At 46.5% G+C, this 22,460-nt stretch overlaps 2 protein-coding genes across 30 annotated transcripts in view; one reads left to right on the top strand and one right to left on the bottom strand.

Moving 5' to 3' along the window:
* Positions 1 to 18,144, top strand: part of Tsen2 (tRNA splicing endonuclease subunit 2) — a 73,513-nt gene extending 55,369 nt beyond the window's left edge. For 25 of the 29 annotated variants that reach the window (XM_035448389.1, XM_035448391.1, XM_035448387.1 and 22 more), the window contains 5 exons: positions 3,087 to 3,123; positions 4,268 to 4,379; positions 5,170 to 5,277; positions 6,153 to 6,575; positions 15,945 to 18,144. In XM_035448389.1, the coding sequence (XP_035304280.1) occupies positions 3,087 to 3,123; positions 4,268 to 4,379; positions 5,170 to 5,277; positions 6,153 to 6,212 (317 nt within the window). In that variant the 3' untranslated portion in view covers positions 6,213 to 6,575; positions 15,945 to 18,144. Of the gene's footprint in view, positions 1 to 3,086; positions 3,124 to 4,267; positions 4,380 to 5,169; positions 5,278 to 6,152; positions 6,576 to 15,944 lie in introns of those variants that run through there. The other 4 variants (XM_035448394.1, XM_035448392.1, XM_035448399.1 and 1 more) reach the window with 3 other exon arrangements.
* Mkrn2os (MKRN2 opposite strand) lies at positions 13,103 to 21,002 on the bottom strand. The gene is made up of 4 exons (XM_027429168.2): positions 20,587 to 21,002; positions 17,256 to 17,305; positions 16,056 to 16,218; positions 13,103 to 13,436 (listed from the first exon to the last, which is right to left on the bottom strand). The coding sequence occupies exons 1-4, from the start codon at positions 20,922 to 20,924 to the stop codon at positions 13,214 to 13,216; spliced, it is 774 nt and encodes a 257-aa protein (XP_027284969.1). The 5' UTR covers positions 20,925 to 21,002; the 3' UTR covers positions 13,103 to 13,213.
* Positions 21,003 to 22,460: the final 1,458 nt, after the last annotated feature.

The raw sequence follows: 22,460 nt of genomic DNA, 5'->3' as shown, positions 1-22,460 counted from the left end.
TAAGGCCGGACATGCTCAGCAGGTCTCAGGAATTGCACAGAGGCAAGAGTGTGGAGAACATGGGTCACGCTAGGACCAGCTTTGGGGTTTGTGGGGATAAAAAGTCTTCAGTGTGACCTGATTTAGTGGGACCCGCTGAGTGCTGTCTTACCAATGATGGAAGAAGACCAATATGGAGGAGAAATTGGTTGGCAAAGCTGGGCCTGACAACCCACCAATAGAATGGAGTGTGTGTGTATAGAGGAACCAGGTGGCTTGTAGGCACTGACTCGGATTTCTGTTGTGTTCAGAGTGTCTGGTGGAGACTCTGATTGAGAGTCCTCATCTAAAATGCTTGGCCACAGAAGCATTGTGGTTTTTAGGCACTTACAGAAGAGGTCTCTTGGCAAAGGACCTTGAATCTAAACACAGCCATCACCTGTGGTTTGTGTTAACCTTAAACACTAGGCTGGACTTATTAATACTCTTCATCTTTTTAATGGCTTTATGCACAAGCATGTCTTCATTTTGTGGACATTTCTACCTGTGATACCTCAGCATTCAGCAAGCTTCAGATTGGGGGCAGGGGCGGAGCTTGATGGGAAGACTTAGGCCTTTTGTGTATGAGGCTCTGGTTGTGATCCCCCACAAGGAAAAATTCAGATTTTGGAACCTGAGAGATTAGGGATGCTGTCTGATTGTAAGAGGAGGCAGGCAGTCCTGGGGTGTGGGAGAGCCATGACAGCCCTGGGAGCTGTAGGTGTCAGGGACCCAGGCTAGGGACCATCTATCTTTGGGTTCCCCTCCAGCCCTGGATCATTCCTGATAAGTCACCAAATCCCATTTCCATAGGGGTCATATGAGTGAGTGCTTCCTGGTTCTTCTCAGAAGTGTGTGTGGGACTCAGATAAAAATTTCACGGTATTTGAAAGGCCTAAAAGGTTACGGCCTTTGAGGTCTTGAAGCTGACACAGCTTGCTCCATATATTTCTGTGCCTTTTTAAATAACCCAGAGAAAGTCAGTGCAGTTTTCTAATTCTTAATGCTGGGGCTGGAGAGATGGCTCAGAGGTTCAGGGAACTGGCTGTTCTTCCAGAGGACCCAGATTTGAGTCCCGGCACCTGGTGGCTAACTACTATCTGTGACTCCAGTTCCAGAGAATCTTACTTCCTCTTACAGCCTCTGTTAGACATCAAGCACACATGTCGTGCACAAAAACACATGCAGGATAAACACTCATATAATAAAAAAATCAAAAATAAATCAAAATTGTAATACTCTAAAATAGACTATGCTTAACCTGGTGTTACTAGAATTCTTTCCCAGGGAAATTGTGTCCATTGCTCAAGGGAAACCAACTTTCCTTTATTGGGGAGCAAGGGGAAGCCTGTGTCATGGGGCTAGTACATGGCAGCAGAAGAGGCATAGCTGTAGGTTATTTACAAATTTTGGCCTTTGGCACTTGGCCATAGTGTTCATTGTTCATCTATAAATGCCAGGCCTGGGGCTCTTTATAGCATTCACTTTGTTTTACATGAAATCCCATGAGCATCTCCAGTGGTCTCCAGATGAACTCTTGACAGGTGCTCAGGGTCCCAGGCTTGTGGTTGTCTTCAGCACAGACTCTCAGGATCACTCACTAAGTGCTGAGCACAGACTCTGCCCATGACACATGACACAGCACAGAGACGGGCCTGGCTGCTCAGGGACTGCGAGGCTGAAGGAAGCAAGGTAGACATGGTGGGCAGCCATGGGGTACCTGCCTCAAAGGGTCCCTGCAGAGGCCTGCAGTCGTTAGGCCCAGGCTCCTTCAATGAGAGGTTCTTTTTGATCTCTACAGACTGGCTTCACCCTTTCCTGTGTCAGATCCCAGTGAGAAAGGCAGACTGGTAACTGGGTGGAGTATGTGGTTGTGGGTCTTTGATACCCTCTTGACTGAATTTCTTTCTTATTTGTTTATTTTTTAGTTTCCATTTATAAGTGTGTGCATGAATTCAGGTTTGCATGGGCACGTGTGCTATGGTATGGGCATTCATACCAAGCATTGTTACCTGCTGAGGCATCTTGCCAGCCTGTGCACGTGAGTGTGTGATACATGCATGTGACTGCAGGTGAGAATGCGTCAGGAGGTCAGAGGAGGCTGTCAGGTGGCCTCCTCAGTCATTCTTCGCCTTATTGCCTTGAGACAGGGTTTCTCAGTGAACCAGAACAGAAGCTCACTGTTTTGGCTGGGCTGGCCAGTAAGCTCTCAGGATCCACCTACCACCCCGCCACTCCACCCCACCCCACCCCATCCCACACTACACCACACCACACCATACCCCAGCCTCTCCACCCCTGCTATTGGGGTTACAGACATGTACAACCATAACCCACCTTCTATGTTGTTCTGGGGATTGAAACTCAGGCCCTCATACTCAAATAGCCTATGCTCTTACCACTGAGCCATCTCTGCAGGACCTGAATTTCTACTTGTGTAGCCAAAAGGCTGAGAAGTGACCCTTGACTTCCCTGGAAATATGCTGGAGGTTTGCTCATCTCCAGTGCGGCACCTGCCACAGCACTCAGCAGACAGGGCCACCCTCACTCTGAGTTTGGTTGATTTGCAACAAATCACAAATGCTGTACATTTTATGGACTTCATGTTCTTTCTACCACATCATACACATGGAGAAAGACACTTGTGGCTGGGGGTACGGCCTGGGAAGAGTGAATCACTAGATTCAGTCTCCAACACCAGAAGAAAGCCAAAAAGAATGACTTGTATTTAACTTGGGGGAGTTGCTTATGGGGTGGGCCAGGGTTGGTTTTTGTTTGTTTTTCGAGACAGGGTTTCTCTGTGTATCTTTGGAGCCTATCCTGGAACTCACTCTGGAGACCAGGCTGGTCTCGAACAGAGATCCACCTGTATCTGCCTCCCAAGTGCTGAGATCACAAGCTTGTGCTGCCACCACCCAGCTTTGACTAACTTCTTTGTTTCTGGGAGAAGGATTTTGGATCGGAAGAAGGCTGGAGGGCAGAGAGCAGTACCCTCATGCAGAGAGCTGAGTGTTTGCCTCGCTCAGCCTGGCTGTGATGGGTTAACGTCTCCCTTCTCTTCTTTGCAGTGCTGTATCGGAAAGGCCCTCCATTTTACCACGCAAGGTTTGGAAATTTTTAAATAAATTAATTGAAAGAACACAAAGAAATTTCTGGCTTCAAGTTTAGTTTTCAGTGTCTCAGAAACAAATAAAAGTGGTAGTGTAGGCTTTTAATCCCAATACTCAGGAGGCAGAAGCAGTCGGATCTGAGTTCAAGATCAGCCTGGTCTACAGAGCAAGTTCAAGGACAGCCAGAGCTGCTCTTTCAGAAGATCCGGGTTCAGTTCCCAGCACCCATGTGGTGACTTAACAACAAGAGGATCCAGTATCTTCTTCTGGCATCCATAGACACCAGGCATGAACATGGTGCACAAACACATGGGTGGACAAACACCTATACTTACTTTTTTAGTAACTTATTTTATGTACATTGATGTTTTGCCTGCATATGTCTGCATAAGGGTGTCAGATCCTCTGGAACAGGAGTTACAGACAGTTGTGAGCTGTTATGTGGGTGCAGGGAATGACCCCCAAGTCCTCTGGAAGAGCAGCCAATGCACTTAACCACTAAGCCATCTCTCCAGCCCAAACCTATATCTCTTTTAAAAAGTCATATTCCTGGCCAGGTGTGGTAGAACATGTCTTTAAGCTCAGCACTCTGAAGAGGAAGTATGTAGAGCTCTATAAATTTGAGGTCAGCCTGGTCTACATAGCAAGTTTTAGACTAGCCAGGGCTACATAGTGAGACCCTGTCTCTAAAAAAAAAGAAAAGAAAGCATGTTCCTACAGGCTTCAGGCTGAGCCTGGGGTAGAATGCTTGTGTGAGGCCCTGTGTTCCATGATCAGCACTACAAGGAAGTGATAGGACACTAGTCTTGTTACACTGTGCACATCATGGATGTGTAAAACAACAGGTTAGTCTGTGTACAGTCCTCAGAGCAGCCAGTGAGTATGAGTATCCAAACAGCTGTATGAATTTACCATTTTCACACTGAGAAAAGTATTTCTAGTCTTTCCTGTCAGTAAGTGTGCCATCAGCCTGAAGGGGGTAGCTTCCCATCAGTTGGTCATTAGTAGCTCTCTTTAGTGGTCTAGGCTTTTAGCAGCAGGCGATGTGAAATCCTTCTGTCTTGGTTTTTAGTGAGACACACTGCTCTCTGAACAAGTTGATGATATGGCTTTCCCAGGATGCCTCTCTTGTCTTCTAGCTATTCTGTCATCGTTGAGCTAGTAGACGACAACTTTGAGGGCTCCCTCCGAAGACCTTTCAGCTGGAAGTCACTGGCCGCCTTGAGCAGAGTCTCAGGCAACGTCTCTAAGGTACCACAGCCTTAGCCTTGCCTGTCACTTACATATTTCTTTTGTTTGTCTTTTAAACATAGTAAAAAGTTTTTAAAGTGGGAATGTGGGGATAGAGAAGTGGTTCTGAGGTTAAGAGCACCTGCTGCTCCTGCGGAGGAACAGAGTTGAGCCCAACACCCACATCAGACAACTCAACCACCTGTGATCCAGCTCCAGAGGATCTGATGCCCTCTTCTGGCCTCTATTGACAACTGCACTCACGTGGCATACATATACATACACAGAGACACACACACATAAGCAAAAATAAGGATTTTTTTTTTTCCAAGTCATTTGGGGCTCAGTGGCTCAGAGCTCACACTGCACTTTGTTCCAGAGGATCAGAGCATCCACATCAGGCATCTTCCAGCTGCCTATGACTCCAGCTCCAGGAGGTCCAATGCCCTCTTCCAGCCTCCACAGGCACCTGTACTCATATGCACACAGGCACAAAGATAAACACATAATTTAAAAAGTTATTTGTACATCTCAGCCAGGGGAACACACCTGTAACTTGGGAAGTGGAGACAGGAGGGTCATGAGTCTGAGCCAGCCTGTCTCCCCATCTGATAACACAAGTAGTAAGTGTTTTCCGTCTTAGCTGTGCAGTCAATCAACTTGTGTGCTTCATCCCATTCTCACATCCTCTGGGTGACTGTAAAAGCCGGGTGTTTAGACGGCGGTGTGCTGTGAGCGCACACTATAGTGTGTCCAGTGTGCACGGGGACAGGTGGGGTGCCTGTCCCTCCTCACATGCTGGCACATTGAGGTCTCTGTTTCTCTGCAGGAGCTGATGCTGTGCTACTTGATTAAGCCCTCTACCATGACTAGCGAAGACATGGAAACCCCAGAGTGCATGAAGAGGATACAGGTTCAGGTCTGTGCGTGCAGAGGCCTACCACGGCCTCCCAAGAGTCTGCTCCCACTGCGTCCTCTGGAAACCTGCCAGGAAGGGCCTTTTCTCAGTGATGGAGAGCTTCTTCTGGCCCTGTTAACCTCTCTGTCCTTCTTCCCACTGAACCTGTTAGACACCACCATTCCACAGCCCCGGCCAGTCTGTCTGTTGCTCCCCCATCTCCAGCTGGAGCCAGGCCAGGTCTCCCATAGGTCTCACTCCCAGAGACTAGCTGTCTCTCCCTTTTCTAAGTTCTCATGTGACTTCCTTCAGTGCTGAGGGTGAAAACACAGGGCCTCACTCATACTAAGTGCCTACTCTGCCACTGAGCCTCACGCACGCCCACACATCTCACTCCCTTATTCTTGTATTGAACCAGATGGCCTCTAGTACTGGCTGGTTTTCCTCTGCTAGGGCTGCCAAGTTCATCATGGAGTCCCCAGTGTTTGTTGCTGTTTCTGTGCCCTTCCCTTTGCCCACTGCCTGAAAGACTTCAACAGTATCTGTGCTTCCTGCACAAGCCAGCGTGCTCTTGTTTTCCTTCTCTCTATAGGTTGCATCCTCCTTGGTCCCAGTCAGAGCCCTGTCAGTCTCCAGGGCCCCAGTGCCACCTCCCTCCATTTGTTCTGATCTTCTCTAGGTTGGTGGTTCATAAAATGTCAACCAGAGTTCACTTCTCACTCCCATGGCTAGCCAAAAGGGCCAGTGCACCCCAGACCAGCCCTAGGGTTAGGCACCAGCCTTCACTGCTTTGTGTTGGTACACTAGTTCAGGTTTCCGTGTGAGGGTCATGACGTCACATGCTTGGGACTCCTACTTCTTTTTCTGAAGCCCAGCCCTCTTTTACTTGGTTGCAGGAGGTGATTCTCAGCCGTTGGGTTTCTTCACGAGAGAGAAGTGACCAAGATGAGCTTTGACCTTTCAGCCTCAGACTCCTCAGTTCACAGGAGCATGAGTGTGTTTGGGGGTCACAGCCCCATGTTCTGTTGCTTGAAATGGAAAATCTACTCCTGTGGCTCAGTTCACCCAATGACTTCAAACAATAACCCAAAGGATTGAAAATAAGTGATGGCCTGGAATCCTTGAAATACTGAGTGACTGGTGTCTTCTTAATGAACTCATTATTTGACATGCTTGCATGTTGAACACAAAATTATACCATATTAGCTATTCAAAATGGGTCTTGCACAAGGTGATGATGGCACACATCTTTGATCCCAGCACTCAAGAGACAGAGGCAGGCAGATCTCTGTGAGTTCCAGTCCAGCCTGGTCTACAAAGTAAGTTCAAAAAAAAAAAAAAAAAAAAAGCTGACTCCTGCTTTGGAGAAATTTTTATAAAATAAAAATAAGCAGTGTGGTGATGATGTACACCTTTAATCCCAGTACTCAGAAGATAAAGGCAGGTGGATCTCAATGAGTTCAAGGCCAGCCTGGTCTACAAAGCAAATTCCAAGACAGCCAGGACTGTTACACTGAGAAACCCTATCTACAAAAACAAAAACAAAAAAAAAGCAGTGAAGCTTTTTGAAAGACAACGAATGTAGTTTATGTTTAGCAGAACATGACATCGTCCCCATCTTCCCATGGGTTAGAGAGCAGAAAAATTTTTGCCCAAGGGGCATTTGGGCATCTTAGTCAGTTTTTGTGTTTCTATAACAGAATGTCTGGTGCTAAATAGCATGTAAAGAAAGAGCCTTATTTGGTTCAGGATTTTCATGGCTGCAAAGTCCAAACAGCATGACACAGGTCGAGCACTAGATGTCATCATAATTTTCGGGAGAAATGGGAAGGGACATGAACCAAAACAAGACCTGGGATGAGGATATAGTTCTCTAACTATATCTCTGAGGAGCTACACCATCCTTCAAGAATCACATTAATCCCTTACGGGAGAGAAGCTACTGACTGGGTTATCTCCCTGGAAGAACTATCCCCTTCGGTACTGTAAACAGGTAAATTGAGCTTCAACATATTTTTGGTACATGTTTACCAGATAGCCAGCCAGGGGTGTGGCCTTGAGAGGTGGTCCTGTGAGGATGGGTTGAGAGCCACAGTGTGAGTTCATGTAAGTGAAAGAGAAATGTCTGAGATTCATCCAGGTCCAGGCTCAAGAAACTGACACATGACAATCCCAAAGTGGTTGGCTGAGACCATCTTTGGAAGCAGTGATATTTAAAAGAACAGGCACATAGTGCTAATCGCTGTGACCTGTGGCCACCAGCTTTCTGACTCCATGCAGTCTGCTCTGCTCATGGCTTACATCCTAGTTGTGTGCATCTGTCCAGGCCTCGATCCTGCCCTCGCACGTGTGTTAGGCCTTGTGATCTGAAGAGCAAGTTCAGTAGTAGTGTTGCTCCTCCCCGCCCTGACTCCCTTCGAGCATCAGTGGGCTGTACAGACGTGCCTGCTCCAAGTTCATTTTTGCTGACTTTGTCTTCCCCCCACTTCTCTCTGTCTCCCCCCCCCCCATTTTTGCCAGGCTTCTGAGATTTCTTGTGGTTTCTTGTTGTTTGACTCATCACTTTTCAGAACTTTTAAAGTCAGACAGGAGTTTGAGGAGCCACTTCACATATTTCATTTAGTCCTACTTAGTGCTTGGATGCATTGCAGTCTGAACTCTCCCAAGAGTGCTTCATCCACCCTGCCTCATGCCATCTCAGGTGCCTTGAAGGTTGAGTGTGTCTCCAAGTATACAAACTTCAATAACCATGTGGTATGGAAAGCCCTAGAGACCACAGGTACCACTTGTCACTGAACGCTGTGGAGGAGCATCCTAGGCTGGACGCTGTAGGGAACAGCCTACAAAGCCAGGTCTGGGTTCAATACCCACCCCGGTGAGGGGGTGGGGGAACGGGCAGCATTGCAGGATCTTCTCAATAGGTTTGGTTGGAGCTGTTGGAGACTCAGGCATTACCTGTGCTAGGTTAGAGTTTGCTTTTTTTGTTTTGTTTTATTTTATGTACATTGGTGTTTCACCTGCATGAATGAATGTCTTTATGAGGGCATTGGATCCCCTGGAACAGGAGTTACAGACAGTTGTGAGCTGCCATGTGGGTGCTGGGAATTGAACCCAGGTCCTCTGGAAGAGCAGTCAGTGCTCTTAACCATTGAGCCATCTCTCCAGCCCCACAGCTGATAGGTCCCCAGCCCCAGAAGCAGTGTCTCTACTCAAGCCTGTGTAAAAATGTTTCTTCTTTGCATGATTGACATGGACATCGCCAAGCCACATGCTCTTCTACGTTACCATAGAGACCATGGGGTGCTGGATTGAAATACAGTGGATGTTGATTCAATACCACCTGTGGCTTCCAGCCAATAGCAGTGTCAGCTTACCCTTGAAGGGTTTGTGCCCTTCTGAAACAAATGTGCAAATGGGAGACAGACGTTTGTTTTAAAAACCCAAGTTCATCAGGATTAGAAATTTGCAGCCAGGCGGTGATGGTGTATGCCTTTAAGTCTTTAATCCTAGCGCTTGGGAGGCAGAGGCATTGGCAGGCTGATCTCTGTGAATTGGAGGCCAGCCTGGTCTACAGAGCGAGTTTTGGCACAGTCGGGGCTACACAATGAAACCCTGTCTCAAAAAAACAAAAACAAAAACAAAAAAATTAGAAATTTGCCCTATGACAAAGCCATCTTTAGGACTTTGCACAAGTGAGATGCCATACTCTAACTCAGCAGAATTGCCTCCCCATACCTTTGGAGCCTCAGGCTCACAGGAGTCTCTTCCAGATGGGCATTTACACAGAAATAAATGCCTCTGGGTTGAAGGTCAGAGGACTTAACAGGAGTCAAGTTCTCTCCTTCCATCTTGTGGGTCATTAAGATTAGCCGTAGTGTCCTTGCCTCCTGAACTCCACCAGCCCAGATGTTTAACACACCAGTTTATCATAAACATTTGTTGTTTTGCAAACTACTAAAAGGTTAAAAGCAGGTTGACCATTGTGCAAAATATAGGGATCACTTGCCTACAAACACATAATGGGAAAAAAAGCATTCTAAACCTGTGAAAGTAATGGCTGGTGTATGCATTTCCTTTATGTGAAAGGCTTCTAGTAGCCTGAATAATTGGCATCTTCATGTGAATTTTTGAGGGGAGGGTGATACAAGGTTTTGCTAGGATGCTCCAGCTTACCTCAGATTCCTCCTCCTGATCAGTCTCCACCTGCCAGGCTGGCTAAGTTTTTTTTTTAACGATTTTTATTTATTTATTATGTATACAGTCTTGTGCCTGCATGCCAGCAGAGGGCACCAGATCTCATTTAAGGTGGTTGTGAGCCACCATATGGTTGCTGGAAATTGAACTCAGGACCTCTGGAAGAATAGTCAGTGCTCTTAACCGCTGAGCCATCTCTCCAGCCCCCTCCACACCACATTTCATCAGTGATAGTTCTTCCTAAAGTCTGCCCAAGTGTCACACATGCTGGGTAAGTGCTGAGAGCCTTTTTCATTTATAACAGAAGTAGCAATTAATACTCTAGATATCAACACACCAGAATTAACTTCTGATGGAGAAAAGTTGCCTCACAAAAGTTTACAAGAAATACAGAGCTCAGATTATCTGTTGCTATGAATTTGGCTGTGAATCTTGATACATAGAAAATTACTGGGTGGTGGTGCACACCTTTAATCCCAGCACTCGGGAGGCAGAGGCAGGCAGATCTCTGTGAGTTCGAGACCAGCCTGGTCTACAAGAGATAGTGAGATAGTTCCAGCATAGTCTCCAAAGCCACAGAGAAACCCTGTCTCAAAAAACCAAACAGAAAAAAAGAAAAGAAAAATAAAATACTGGTGCTTTATATTCTCAAAAAGGCCCCAGAGAAAGGAAATTCCTTCTCATGGGTGGGAGGGGAGGGTCAGTGGTAAGAGCCCCCAGTGCTTACCCTGAGGCTGGAAGCAATAGCCTCCAGATCACATAGCCTTTTACTTTGATCTAATGCTGGGAGAATTCTCTAGCATTTGTTGAAAATGCTAATATGGCTCAAGGACCCATTTTCCTTCCACAGCTTATGCAAGTTGTCATGGCTACCATGACACTGTTTCCAGCTACTAAAAAAGCGAAAGCAAAACCCAGTGCCTACAGTGCTTCTTCCCTTTCTTTTACATTTGTCAATTATAAACTCCCAGTGTTTCTTCCTTGTTTTACATTTATCAATTATAGACTGCTGGTTTAACTAACCACATAAATGTAGTTTTACGTACTAACGCCCTTTCTCCATCTTAGCGATCATAGCCATTTAACCCTTCCTCGCCTCTTACGTTTGCCTGGACGTATTAAAACATTAGGTGCCCGCTTTTGTCAAGACTTTACCTGCCTTCTTGGCCTTGAGAGATATGCATGCCTGGTGTCCTTGCCGTTGCCAGAGAATTGCTAATTGTGTCTGTGGGTATATAAACTGGAAACCATGTGGGATCTAGGAGAACTTCTAAAGAGAACTTTAAGGAAGAGCTTTTAGAGAAAGAACTTTTGAGGAGAAATCTTAAAGAGAGCTTTTTGAGAGAACTTTTGGGCAGAACTTTTAAAAATAAAGAGGCATTACGAGAATGGCATGTGTATGAACTGAATGGTCCACCTCAGACCTTTTTAACCAAGCCCTACCACCTGCTATAAGTAAGCCTCTGGCTGGACCCTGAGAGGGCACAAAGCAGAAACTCAGATGGGCAGCCTTGGGAATGATGGTCTCTCTGAGCCTCAGTTTCCTCATCTGTGAAATGGAGCTGGGCTGGGGCGATGGTTCGGGGTAAGAGCACTTGCTACACAAGCATGAAGACCTGAGTTTGCATCCCAGCAGCCAGGTACACAGCCAGGCATGGCTGCACACACCTTGTAACCCAGCATTGTGGGTGGGAGGTGGGGTAGAGATAGGCAGATCTGGAGAGCTCTCTAGCTGGCCAGCAGAGCCAAAATGGTGAGCTTCCAGTTCATGGAGAGAGCCTGGCTCTATCAGTCACCTCAGTTTCCAGTGAAGTCTTAGCTGTTGTTTGGGATCTGGATGGGCAGCTTTTAAAGTTCCTGATTTTATAAATATGGGTATTTGGTGTGGAGGGAAGTCTACTCCCTCCACCCCACCCCGCTATTTACCTGTACTGTAGCATTCACCAGAGACCTCTGTAGGAAAGGTTCTATCTTTATTGTTAGTGCTGAGTAATAAGGTATGGGGGCAGGCAAGGAAGGGTGACAGTGTATGATACACACATGGGACAATGTTATCATGGAACTTGTGATTTTGTATGCTGACCAAAAAATTTAAAATAAGGCAGGTTCCAATCTGGTTTATGCCAAAAGACTCTCAAGAGCTCCTGGGAAAACAGAGGCTGTCTTCAGACTTAGAGCCTATGGTGGCTTATGTGTGTTGATTGTCAACAGGATCTAGAACCACCTAGAAGACAAACCTCTGGCCATGGGAAAACCCATTCTAAGTAGTGAGCCACACAGCCCCATGGTCTGGTGTCCTGCACTGAATACAGAGGAGAAAATCGAGCTGAACACCAGTGCCCATCTTTCTGCTTCCTGACTGTGGGTGCAGTGCGTTCAGCTGCCTCAGTCCTGCCTCTGTGACCTCCCACCATGATGGAATGCCCCCTCAAACCAAACTTCCTTCCCTAAGTGGCTTTTGTCAGGTTAGGGTCACAACGATGAGGGAAATAACTAATATCATTGGTACCCATGAGATTTCCCTGTATTAACATGGCCCCAGACCAGGGGTCTCTTAGCAGACCAGGGCTAGTTCCCAGGAGAGCCAAACAGCTGAGGAGTGAGTGTGGTGAGGCAGAAGAAGAATTTAATGAAGTTTGCCCTGTCAGTTGTGGGTATTGGATATGCTTTCGTGGGGTGTTGGGTGACCAGTCACAGGGGGTTGGGTGTCCTGCTTTCCGTTTGTTCTCCCTAGAATTTGAGATCATCTGGAGAAGAAAAAAAAAAAAAGCCCAAAGAAAGAACAGGCCAGAGAGAAAATGAAGTCTGTTAGAGCAATGGCCAGCTCTGTCAGAAGAGGGTGAAGGACAGTTTCAAAGATACTTCTGCTACACTTGGGGGTTTTATTGTTTTAATTTTGAATTATTTTATTTAATGTGTATGGGTATTTTGCCTGCATGTCTGTCTGTCCACCATGTGCCTGGTGCCCACAGAGGCCACAAGAGGGTGTTGGATCCTCTGGAACTGGAGTAACAGGTGGCTGCAAGTTGCCGTGTGGGAATTAACCAACTCCTCTGCGAAAGGAACAAGTGCTCGTAACACCTGAGCCATCTCTCCAGCCACTATTGTATCTGTTTCTGTTTGTCTTGTTTATTATTCTTGACAATCCAGAGTTTACTGCGCAGGCAGATTTTCTACCATTTGGCTTCACCCCCAGCCTTCTCGTGTGCCTTCAAGTGCAGGTGTAAGACATACTCACTCAGATCTTCAGAGCCCGTGTCTCCCTCTCCTACCCTCAACACCCCTCTCTCTAGTCCACCACTCTTCAGTCACATCAAAAAGCCAATGTGCTCAGTTTACAGTAATTTATACAAAGCATTTGTTTGGATCAGTGAATAAGATTCTTCTACTTTGTTAGCAGATTCTCAGCTTAAAAACAACTGTGGAAGAAATTTAGAATATTATTTTTTGAGACCCAGGGAAATTTGTTTTTTTGTCTTAATTTGGGAGTGTGGTACAGGGGACTGGACCTAGGGTCTCTTACATGATTGGTAGGTGGTTTTCCCACTGAACTGTATACTCTGTAATTTTGTTAGCTCTGTGAATTTTTATTTATTTTTGTTAATTTTATAAGTTTTTATAATCATGCTTAAGGGAAAACTATACATCATTTTTTTATTAGCCACAGTTAAATACAGTTAGGAATCCGCAGTACCATTTAAAAATCGTAAACCCGAATGTCCTGCCCCAACTGCCCTCACTGGAAGCACCCAACACAGACTGCTCACGAGGGACTTGTCACTGGGTCGGGATGGTCAGCCACGTGGAAGCCCCTCTCCTGGATGGCCCTGTAGAGCATGATGTACTTGGAGGCCAGGCGCGTCCTCGGGACCACGTACTTCTCCGTGAACTCCCTCTTGTCCAGCTGCTCTTTGCCCTCCATGGCAAGGATGCAGTTAATGAAGGTGAGGGCAAAGCTGGAGCAGTTGTAGTGGTTCTCCTCGTACCTTGAGAGAAAAGTGAGCTCCACTGAGGCCACCATGCTGGCCCTAGCAAATGCTGACATTAAGAGCTGTTCGGTGGTGAAGGCACCTACCACAAACCTCGACAATCTTTGGGACTCACATGATAGTAGGAGAGAACCAACTCTTCCAAGTTGTCCTCTGACTATCATGCATGTGCTGTGGTGCACACACACACAGGACACCCAAAGTAAATGAACAAAATGTAATTTAAAAAATTTAATCCAGGACTAGAGAGATGGCTCAAAGGTTATAAGAGCTCCTCCGGAGGTCCTGAATTCAATTCCCAGCAACCACATGGTGGCTCACAACCATCTATAATGAGATCTGTCTGGTGCCCTCTTCTGGCCTGCAGGCATACGTGTAGGCAGAACACTGAATACATGATAAATAAATAAATCTTTTAAAAAAATTTTTAATGGAGCCGGGCGGTGGTGGCACACACCTTTAATCCCAGCACTCGGGAGGCAGAGGCAGGCAGATCTCTGTGAGTTCTAGGACAGCCTGGTCTACAAGAGCTAGTTCCAGGACAGCCTCCAAAGCCACAGGGAAACCCTGTCTCGAAAAACCAAAAAAAAAAAAAAAATTAACCAAGACTCACATCTTTAATCCCAAAACGGAGGAGGCAGAGGCAGACAGATCCGTGTGAGTCCAAGGCCAACCAGGGCTACATAGTGAGACTCTAACTCCAGAAAAAAAAGAGTGAAGAGGAAAAAAATTTGAGAAATTAATTTCAAATTGCTAAAACAAACAAAAATGCACTTAAATATTTGTACACTATAAACAATACTTGTAAAATTTTAGGAATCCCAGGCATAGTAGTACATGCCTTTAAGCCTAGCATGCCCAAGGCAGAGACAGGTGGATCTCTTGAGAGTTCAAGGTGTGTCTGGGCCACATAGTGAGAGCTTGTGTCAAGAATAAAATTATGAGCTGGGCATTGGGCACACACCTTTAATCCTAGCACCCAGGAGGCAGAGACATTCAGATCTCTGTGAGTTGGAGACCAGCCTGATCTACAGAATGAGTTCCAAGACAGCCAAGGTTATGAAGACAGATCCTGTCTCAAAAACTAAATATAAAATTATGAAATATAGGCCGGGCGGTGGTGGCACACGCCTTTAATCCCAGCATTTGGGAGGTAGAGGCAGGCAGATCTCTTGTGAGTTCGAGATCAGCCTGGTCTACAAGAGATAGTTCCAGGACAGCCTCCAAAGCCACAGAGAAACCCTGTCTCGAAAAACCAAATAAAAATTATGAAATATAACGTGGATTTTTCTGTGTATGTTTAAAAATACATTCTCATAGCTGGGCATAGTAACATTCTTCTTTAATCCCAGCACTCTGGAGATTGAGGCAGGAGGATGGTGATTTTGTAGCCAGCCTGGGCTATACAGTAAGACCTTGTCTTGGGGGGGGAGAAGAAAAATAAAAAGCAGTGGCTAGAGGATGGTTCCACAGTTAAGAACCCTGTCTGGGCCCGGTATTGGTGGCACAAGCCTTTAATCCCAGCACTCGGGAGGCAGAGGCAGGCGGATCTCTGTGAGTTCGAGGCCAGCCTGGTCTCCAGAGCGAGTACCAGGATAGGCTCCAAAGCTACACAGAGAAACCCTGTCTTGAAAAACAAAAAACAAAAAAAAAAAAAAAAAAAAAAAAAAAAAAAACAAAAAAAGAACTTTGTCTGGTCTTCAAGATGACCCAGGTTCAGTTCCCAGCACCCATACAGAAGTTTGGGCTTTTTTGTTGTTGTTTTGTTTTGTGTTTGGAGACAGGGTTTCTCTGAATAGCTCTGGCTGTCCTGGAACTCTGTAGACTAGGCTGTCCTAGAACTCACAAAGATCCACCTGTCTCTGCCTCCCAAATGCTGTGTACTTCCACCGCCGGGCTCCACACAGCAATTTACAACCAGCTGTAACCAGTTCTAGGGGATCCAACACCCTCATCTCTCCTTTTCAAGATCTGCATGCATGTAGTGAATTTACACTCAGGTAAAGCACCCACGTGCATTTTAAATAAATAAATATTTTAAAATAAATCTTAAAAGTAAAAGCCTCTTGTCACATCAGTGAAAGACCTAAGCAGGAGAGCACAAAGGTCTCAAAACACTGAGTGTGCAGCAGTCATCACTTCGCCCATCAGTGTTTGCTGGCCTCACTCCTCAGGAAACTTCCATGGCCAAGTAACTGAGGAGCAGCAGCTTTACTCGGGCTCTGAGGGACCTGTCCCGCCTAGCGTCCTCTGGGAAAGCTGGTGGCCGCAGGAGCGTGAGGCTGCTGCTCACATTTCCAAGGAGCAAAAGGCACAGATGGGACAGGGAGGAAGGAAGACTCCAAACCCCACGGCCTGTCCCAAGAGACCCTCCTGCCCCGTCCCACTTGCCCAAGTTCCTCAACCTCCCTCTCAAAATAGCGCCACCATCTGGAGAACCAAGTATTCAAACACAAGAATCTTCGAGGGACATTTTCTAATAACTGGATTTATCTGTTCTCACAGATTGGCAGTCTCAAGCATAGACTTGAAACACAGCAGTGACCACACGGCAATGAGGATGCCACTTACGTGACAAATGAGTGGGAGTGACTCGTAGTCTTTCCAGACACCTACCTGTGAGGCAGCCAGGCCGGAGAAGCAGAGAAGTCTTCCAAGTACTTGTCCCACTGGTCCATCAGCCCAAACATGCTGGGCTGCACCAGAGGGACGCTGAGACTCTGCTCCCATCCTGCCTCGTCCCGCTGTATGCCGTGTTCGTTGTAGTTATACACGACCCCTGAAAACCCAAAGCAGAGGCAGGCGCCCTGTGGCAGGTGCTCAGAAAATGGCTGCAGCCATAAATCCTGTAATCTTTGTCACACTTGTCTGCAACTGTCAGAGCGCCTTTCCATCTAGGACAGTGGTTCTCAACCTTCCTAATGCTGTGACGACCCCCTCCCCCCCCCCAGCCATAGAATTACTTTGTTGCTACTTTATAACTGTAATTTTGCTACTGTTATGAATCACAATGTAAATATCTGGTATTGAGGAAAGCTATTATGTGACCCCAAATGGGTTGAGAACCCTGATCTTGTGAGCTACATGTAGTGGGGCCAAACCCAGGGTTTTGTGTGTGTTAGGTAAGTGTCCCATTAATATGTCTCCCAGAAGTAACTTAGTGGCTTCTGAGCTGAATCCTACCCACAGAACATGGTAGGCAATGTCCCACTTTTGACTCATGTACTTCAGGGAGAACCGAGAGCCAGGCTCAGGCTAGGCAAGTGCTCTGACACAGATACCCCCAGTGCACCTTTCCAAAGCCAGAGACTACAGACCCCACCACATCCCATTTCATTCTTCAAGCCTGGAGTATGGGGACCCTGCATAGTGGGGAGACCATGAGAGTGGGGAATCGGAAGCCAGAGGCCTGCAATCTGATTCAAACATGAACACATCTTGGTCGACTCAGCTCCAGACCATCTGTTTCTTTCTCTTTAAATCTGTCACAGAAGTGTGCAGGTTTGTGTTGCTTTTTTCTGAGAAAACAGACTTCCCCAGGGGTCGGGGTGTGGCTCAGTGGTGGTGTGAGTTAATCATGCAGGAGGTCCTGCCTGGGTTCCACCCCAACATCACTAAAAAGTGTTTTTAGTCTTCCAAATATATAAACTGTAAGTAGTGCTGACTTTCCCAAGTCACATGACCTGCTTTGGGTTGCAGTAGGAGAAGCAAGGAAGGCAGAATGGGTTTGCTGCTCATCCTGTCAGGAAACCCTCTTTTCCCCTTAATGGTAATTGTGGGGTTTTCTTACGCTGGAAAAAATGATCAAATGCTCACCTCGTGTGTTAGTGAGTCCAACATGCAGATCAGACTTTCCATCATATTCCCTGAAACAGAGCGGTGTTGTTGGCATTAGACATGTGTTTAGTAAGAAGTCTTGCCGAATAGCCCAGACTGTCCTGGAACTCAAGATCTTCCTGCCTCAGACCTCAGAGGAGCTGCAACTGCAAGTGTGCCATCTTGCCTATTATCAAGCACTCATGCCAAGCATGACTGTGAAGCATGGACATTTAAAAGAGGAGGGCGTTCATCCCACCCTCCCACCCCCACATAGCCTGTACCAGGCCCCGCCATCAGTTGCAGGCCGGCTAAAGGGTACAGCAGAAGCAGGACTCAGGACCCCCACATCCCCACAGTCAATGGTGGAAGAGCTTCCTACTCCACTCTGGGAGTTCACTCAGTATTTCGCCAGCTGATGTGGGTAAGAAGGTCCTGGAGGCAGCTGGGAGACGCTCAGCCTTCTTCACCACGGCTCAGCAGCCTTTGGCTGCTGAACTCCCTGGATTGCTATTTCTCACCATTACTCTTGGCTTGAGATTTTTCTGGTTTGTGTTGGTTCTAAGATCAAACCCAGGGCCTTACTTGTGCTTAACACATACTCTCTGTTCCACACACACTTAAATTTGTACTTTTTGTTTGTTTTTGTTTAGGACAAAAGCTCACCATGTAGCCCAAGCTGGCCTTGAGCCTGTAACCCAATATCAAATGTTTCATTATTGTACATTAACAAAATAATAGACTTCATTATGACACTTTCTGGCATGTATGTAATGCACTTTGATTAAGTTCCAATGCCCAGCTCAGTAGGTTCCTAAGAGGGAATCTAAGTGTTAGATCTCAAATCTGGATATCGGGTTTCTCAGTAAAGCAAACAACTCCAACTTTATGATGGCCAAGGACAATGATGATTGCTCCTCCTCCTCAGTGTCATCCCCAGGACTGTTTTGAGCTTATGGAGACCTCATGGGCGCAGAGGCTATAATGAGCAAGAATGTGTCTGTAGTGATGCTGGTTTTGCCACGCTGGGTGCTCCACACTCTTCATTCCCTAGCTTCATCTTAGCCAGATGGCCCTCCCTCCCATAAACTCAGTCATGTGACAGTTAACTGGGTGTTGACTCTGGGCTTGTCAGGTTTGATGGTGACACAGGAAAGCACGAGGCTCCACCCTCATGGCTTTCTTCCAGAAGGGTGACTTCAGTTTTAGTTTGGCAAGCCCGTGTTTTCTGTAGGTTGTCACACTGGAGACTGAAGATCAACAAATTTTAATCCATTGATAAGTATGAAGGGGAAAAATACAAAGTGTATGTTGATGTTCTGGCTACCCTTCTCCTATAGCCCCTTACATGGATTATGGAAGGGCCTTCTGTGCAGTTCTGGACAGTGCCCTTGGCTTGGTGAATGGGGTTCAGGCTGAGGGTCAGCATCTCCCACTGACCAAGCACCTTTGTGTAGTCTGTACCCTGCACAGCTGTAAGCAGCAGGGCTGACCAACCTCGTTCAGGCAGAACCTGCTGAGTCCCTAGGGTCACTGCTCATTCTCGATTTTTATGGGACTCACAAGTTTTATGGGACTCAAGGCGCAGACTTGGAAGCGTGGGTGAAAGGGAAGGAAAGGGTTTGGAGAGTGGGCGGGACTGCCGTGGTTTTCTGCGGACACCAGTGTCCACACCTCTTTTCTCATTCTGCTCGGGCCCATCAGTATTAGCATTTGCCAGAGAATTTACAAGAGGGAGGAGAGAGTCAGGGGCAGACTTCCTCCATGATGTCATAATCTTTCCTGACCTTAGTCAGGAGGGCATCCTGTCATTAGAAATCTAAGGAAACAAGTGCTGGGATGATCAGGAGTTCAAGGCCAGCCTGGGCTAAGTTAACAACAACAAAAAGTTAAAGGGAGGTTTTGAAGTGAAACAGAGGTGATGGAAGATGGGCACTTGGATCTACCCAAAGGAGTAAGAAACTCCAGAAAACTTGAATATTTGAATAATATCAAATATAATTTTATTGAAAGATAATTGTATGAATCTAAAAATACTAATAACCCACTTATATGTGGATTTTCCTGGGATTTTCTTTTTCTTTCCTGGTTTTTGTTTTGTTTTGTTTTGTTTTTTGAGACATGTTTTCTCTGTGTAGCTTTGGAGCCTCTCCTGGAACTTGCTCTGTAGACCATGCTAGCCTTGAACTCACATAATCCTAGCACTCAGAAGGCAGGGGCAGGCAGATCTCTGTTCTGGGACAGGCTCCAAAGCTACACAGAGAAACCCTGTTTTGGAAACAAAACATATATATATATATATATATATTATATATATATATATATATATGATAATTATATAACATATATATAATTATATATATATAATGTTGCCATGGTTGCCTATATATATATATATATATATATATATATATATATACACATTGGCTTTTTAATTGGAATTTTATTAATCTGCATTTTTTTGTTTTTTCTAGACAGGATTTCTCTGTATTGTTTTAGAGGCTGTCCTGGAACTCACTCTGTAGATCAGGCTGGTCTCGAACTCACAGAGATCCTCCTGCCTCTGCCTCCCGAGAGCTGGGATTAAAGGCATGCATCACCAACGCCCGGCTAATCTGCATGTTTTAATGCCTGGAAAAGTCACGTGCATTGACTCAAGTCCGATCTTAGCCCTCAAGAGGCTGAGGCAGGAGGATCCCATGCTCAAGAGCACACTGGTCAACACTGCAAGCTCCAGACCAGTCTGTGTCACACAGCAAGAGCCTGGCTTGAGGTTAAAGTAAAGGGTACAGGAAGAAGCGCAGCTTAGCACTGAGCACTGACCCTGCACACAGCCTGTATGAGGTTTGGGCTCCACCTCTAGCACTGTAAAAGGAAGAGGAAATAAAAAGAAAAGGGGAGGGCCCCTTAGACTTCATTGTTAATTTCATTCACCTCCATCAAGCACTTTCTCTCTTGGATTGTGCTTTGCTCTGCACCGTGCACCTGCTTGACACAGTAGTCTGAGCTGAAGATTACAGTGTTCCTCCAATAGCACCCACTGCCAGGTTATCCCCTGTCAGCCACCCAGCACGCATTCTCCTAACATTGGCAGGTATCTTCATACACTATGCACAGTCTTTCACATACTACACAAATGTGTACACAAAACCCAGGACCGTTCCAAGGCAGGCAAGCCACACTCTGATGTACAAAGACATAAAGACAACAATCTACCCAAAGCAACCCCACACACGCTGCACAGCACACCACATGTCCTTCAAAGAAGGTTTAAGGACTGGCGAGCAGCAGGAAACACATGCACGGTTCATTATAACTCAAGCCACTGTACCTAAGGAACGTCCCTCTCGTAGGCTTGAGGAGGAAGGAGCATTTCTCTTGATGCCCATTGGAGAACGGGTCCGAGATGCTGATAGGTGCGTCCTCTATCCTGGTGGAGCCCATGTCCCCCTGGCACAGGGGGCAGCATTGGGGTACACTGAAACTGTAGATGGACCTCTCACAGTGCCTGAATTTAATTAGAGGCTTTCCGGCTCCTGAGAACTGCATTCTGACTCCTGGGCCACCTGAACAGGTTTCCGGAGACTTCGTTTTCTTCATTACGCAGTTGGCGAATTCATACCACCTGAGTAACCTGATCGATGGTGACATCATCATGGATGGAAGCATCAAGAGCTAAGCCAGGTAGATTAACCAGTAACCAGGCTGTGCCGGCTGGGCTCTTAAAGAGCTAGATTTCATTTGAGCTGGCTTACCAAGTTTCTTTGTAGACACTGCACGTTTGCAACCCAACTTTCCCATGCAATCTTTCCCATGTAACCTGCCTTGCCTTCTTCCAACCTTTTCTTGTAGTACTAACAGTAGACTCATTGTGACTGCCTTCCTGCTAGAAAGGATGAATTGCTGTAGTCCATTTTCAGTATGGGGTGGGCTCAGGGTTCATCTGAGGGTCATCAGATAAACATGGCACTTAGCCTCTCCTCTAGCTGGCAGCTGGTTCCAGAACTCTGAATGTTGGAGAAGTACAGGCAGCCTGCAGCATGACTCAGTCCTCTGTCAGGAAGGGGCAGTCTCAAGCCCCAAATTATTCATTAGATAAGGCTTTGTATCCTGAACCAATTGAATGGGGACTTTAGACAGGAGGTAAGTCCCAGCCTTAAGGAAAAGGGGGCAGGAATTTCTTGTGATTATGGGGACTTAATTTTCATTTATTTATTTAGGTTTTTCATGACCAGGCTTCTATGTGTAGCCTTGGCTATCCTGGAACTCACCAGGCTGGCCTTGAACTCACAGAGATCTGCCTGCCTGTGCCTCCCAAGTGCTGGGGTTAAAGGTGTGTGCCACCACTGCCAGGTGGAAGGGAACTCTTGCTAGAGCATCTGAGAGTCCAGCAGTACAAGGCACCCTCAAGGCTCTAGAAGAATCTGGAAGAATGCCCACCATCTGGGGTCTGAGCAGAGTGGCTCCTTGCTTTCAGCAGTCAATCTCAAGTACTTGAAATAGTTGGGGAGGGTGTTGCTGTTTTTAAAATATTTTTTAATTTTGTATATAATGTTCTGTCTGCATGTATGCCTGCAGGCCAGAAGAAGGTGTGAGGTCTCATTACAGATGGTTGTGAGCCACCATGTGGTTGCTGAGAATTGAACTCAAGACCTCTGGAAGAGCAGCCTGTGTTCTCAACCTCTGAGCCACCTCTCCAGCCTCCTGCTGTTCTTTCTTGAGGTCACTGCAAAGTCTTGTCCTCTTAGCTTTGAACCCTGACACCCCACAGAGGGTCTCTGTGGCAGATGCTTCCCTAAGCAAACTCCTCCACATTATCTTGCCTCTGGCTCTTTTTCAGTTTTCTCTAGAATGGCCAGTTTAGGGTTGTTGTTTCTTCTTTCTGTTGTTTTTTTTTTTTCTCTCCAGTGCCTTCATCTTCACATTTCTGTGGCTCTTCCTCTTCTGTTGGGTGATCTAGACTTTCCTCATCGTCAACTTCTGGACCCATGCTCTGCTGGTGGGGGCAGGGGAGCTGAAGTCTCCATATCCAATGCTAAGGGAAGGTGTAGAGTTTGCACAGGGCAGGACCAAATGTCTTCCAACACTGCAAATCAAGTGTCAGCATCCCTACTCATGGCAAAGGTAGAGGCCACACAACTCCTGTGACACTTCTCAGACCTCTCTGAGATGAGGTTGAGGTTGGCAGAGGGACAGAACAGTTTG

The sequence above is a fragment of the Cricetulus griseus genome, chromosome 8 (assembly GCF_003668045.3).
Source record: "Cricetulus griseus strain 17A/GY chromosome 8, alternate assembly CriGri-PICRH-1.0, whole genome shotgun sequence".
Taxonomy (NCBI): domain Eukaryota; kingdom Metazoa; phylum Chordata; class Mammalia; order Rodentia; family Cricetidae; genus Cricetulus; species Cricetulus griseus.
Note: the sequence above shows the minus strand (reverse complement) of the source record. Positions and strands in the feature narration are given on the sequence as shown.

What these genes read in the sequence shown, in the direction of transcription:
- Mkrn2os (XM_027429168.2), bottom strand. Translation starts at nt 20,924, where the DNA reads ATGCTTCCATCCATGATGATGTCACCATCGATCAGGTTACTCAGGTGG. An exon ending in TGGACTCACTAACACACGAG is followed by an intron (nt 16,219 to 17,255) that starts GTGAGCATTTGA and finishes TTGGGTTTTCAG; the next exon opens with GGGTCGTGTATAACTACAAC. An exon ending in CCGGCCTGGCTGCCTCACAG is followed by an intron (nt 13,437 to 16,055) that starts GTAGGTGTCTGG and finishes TTTTCTCTCAAG; the next exon opens with GTACGAGGAGAACCACTACA.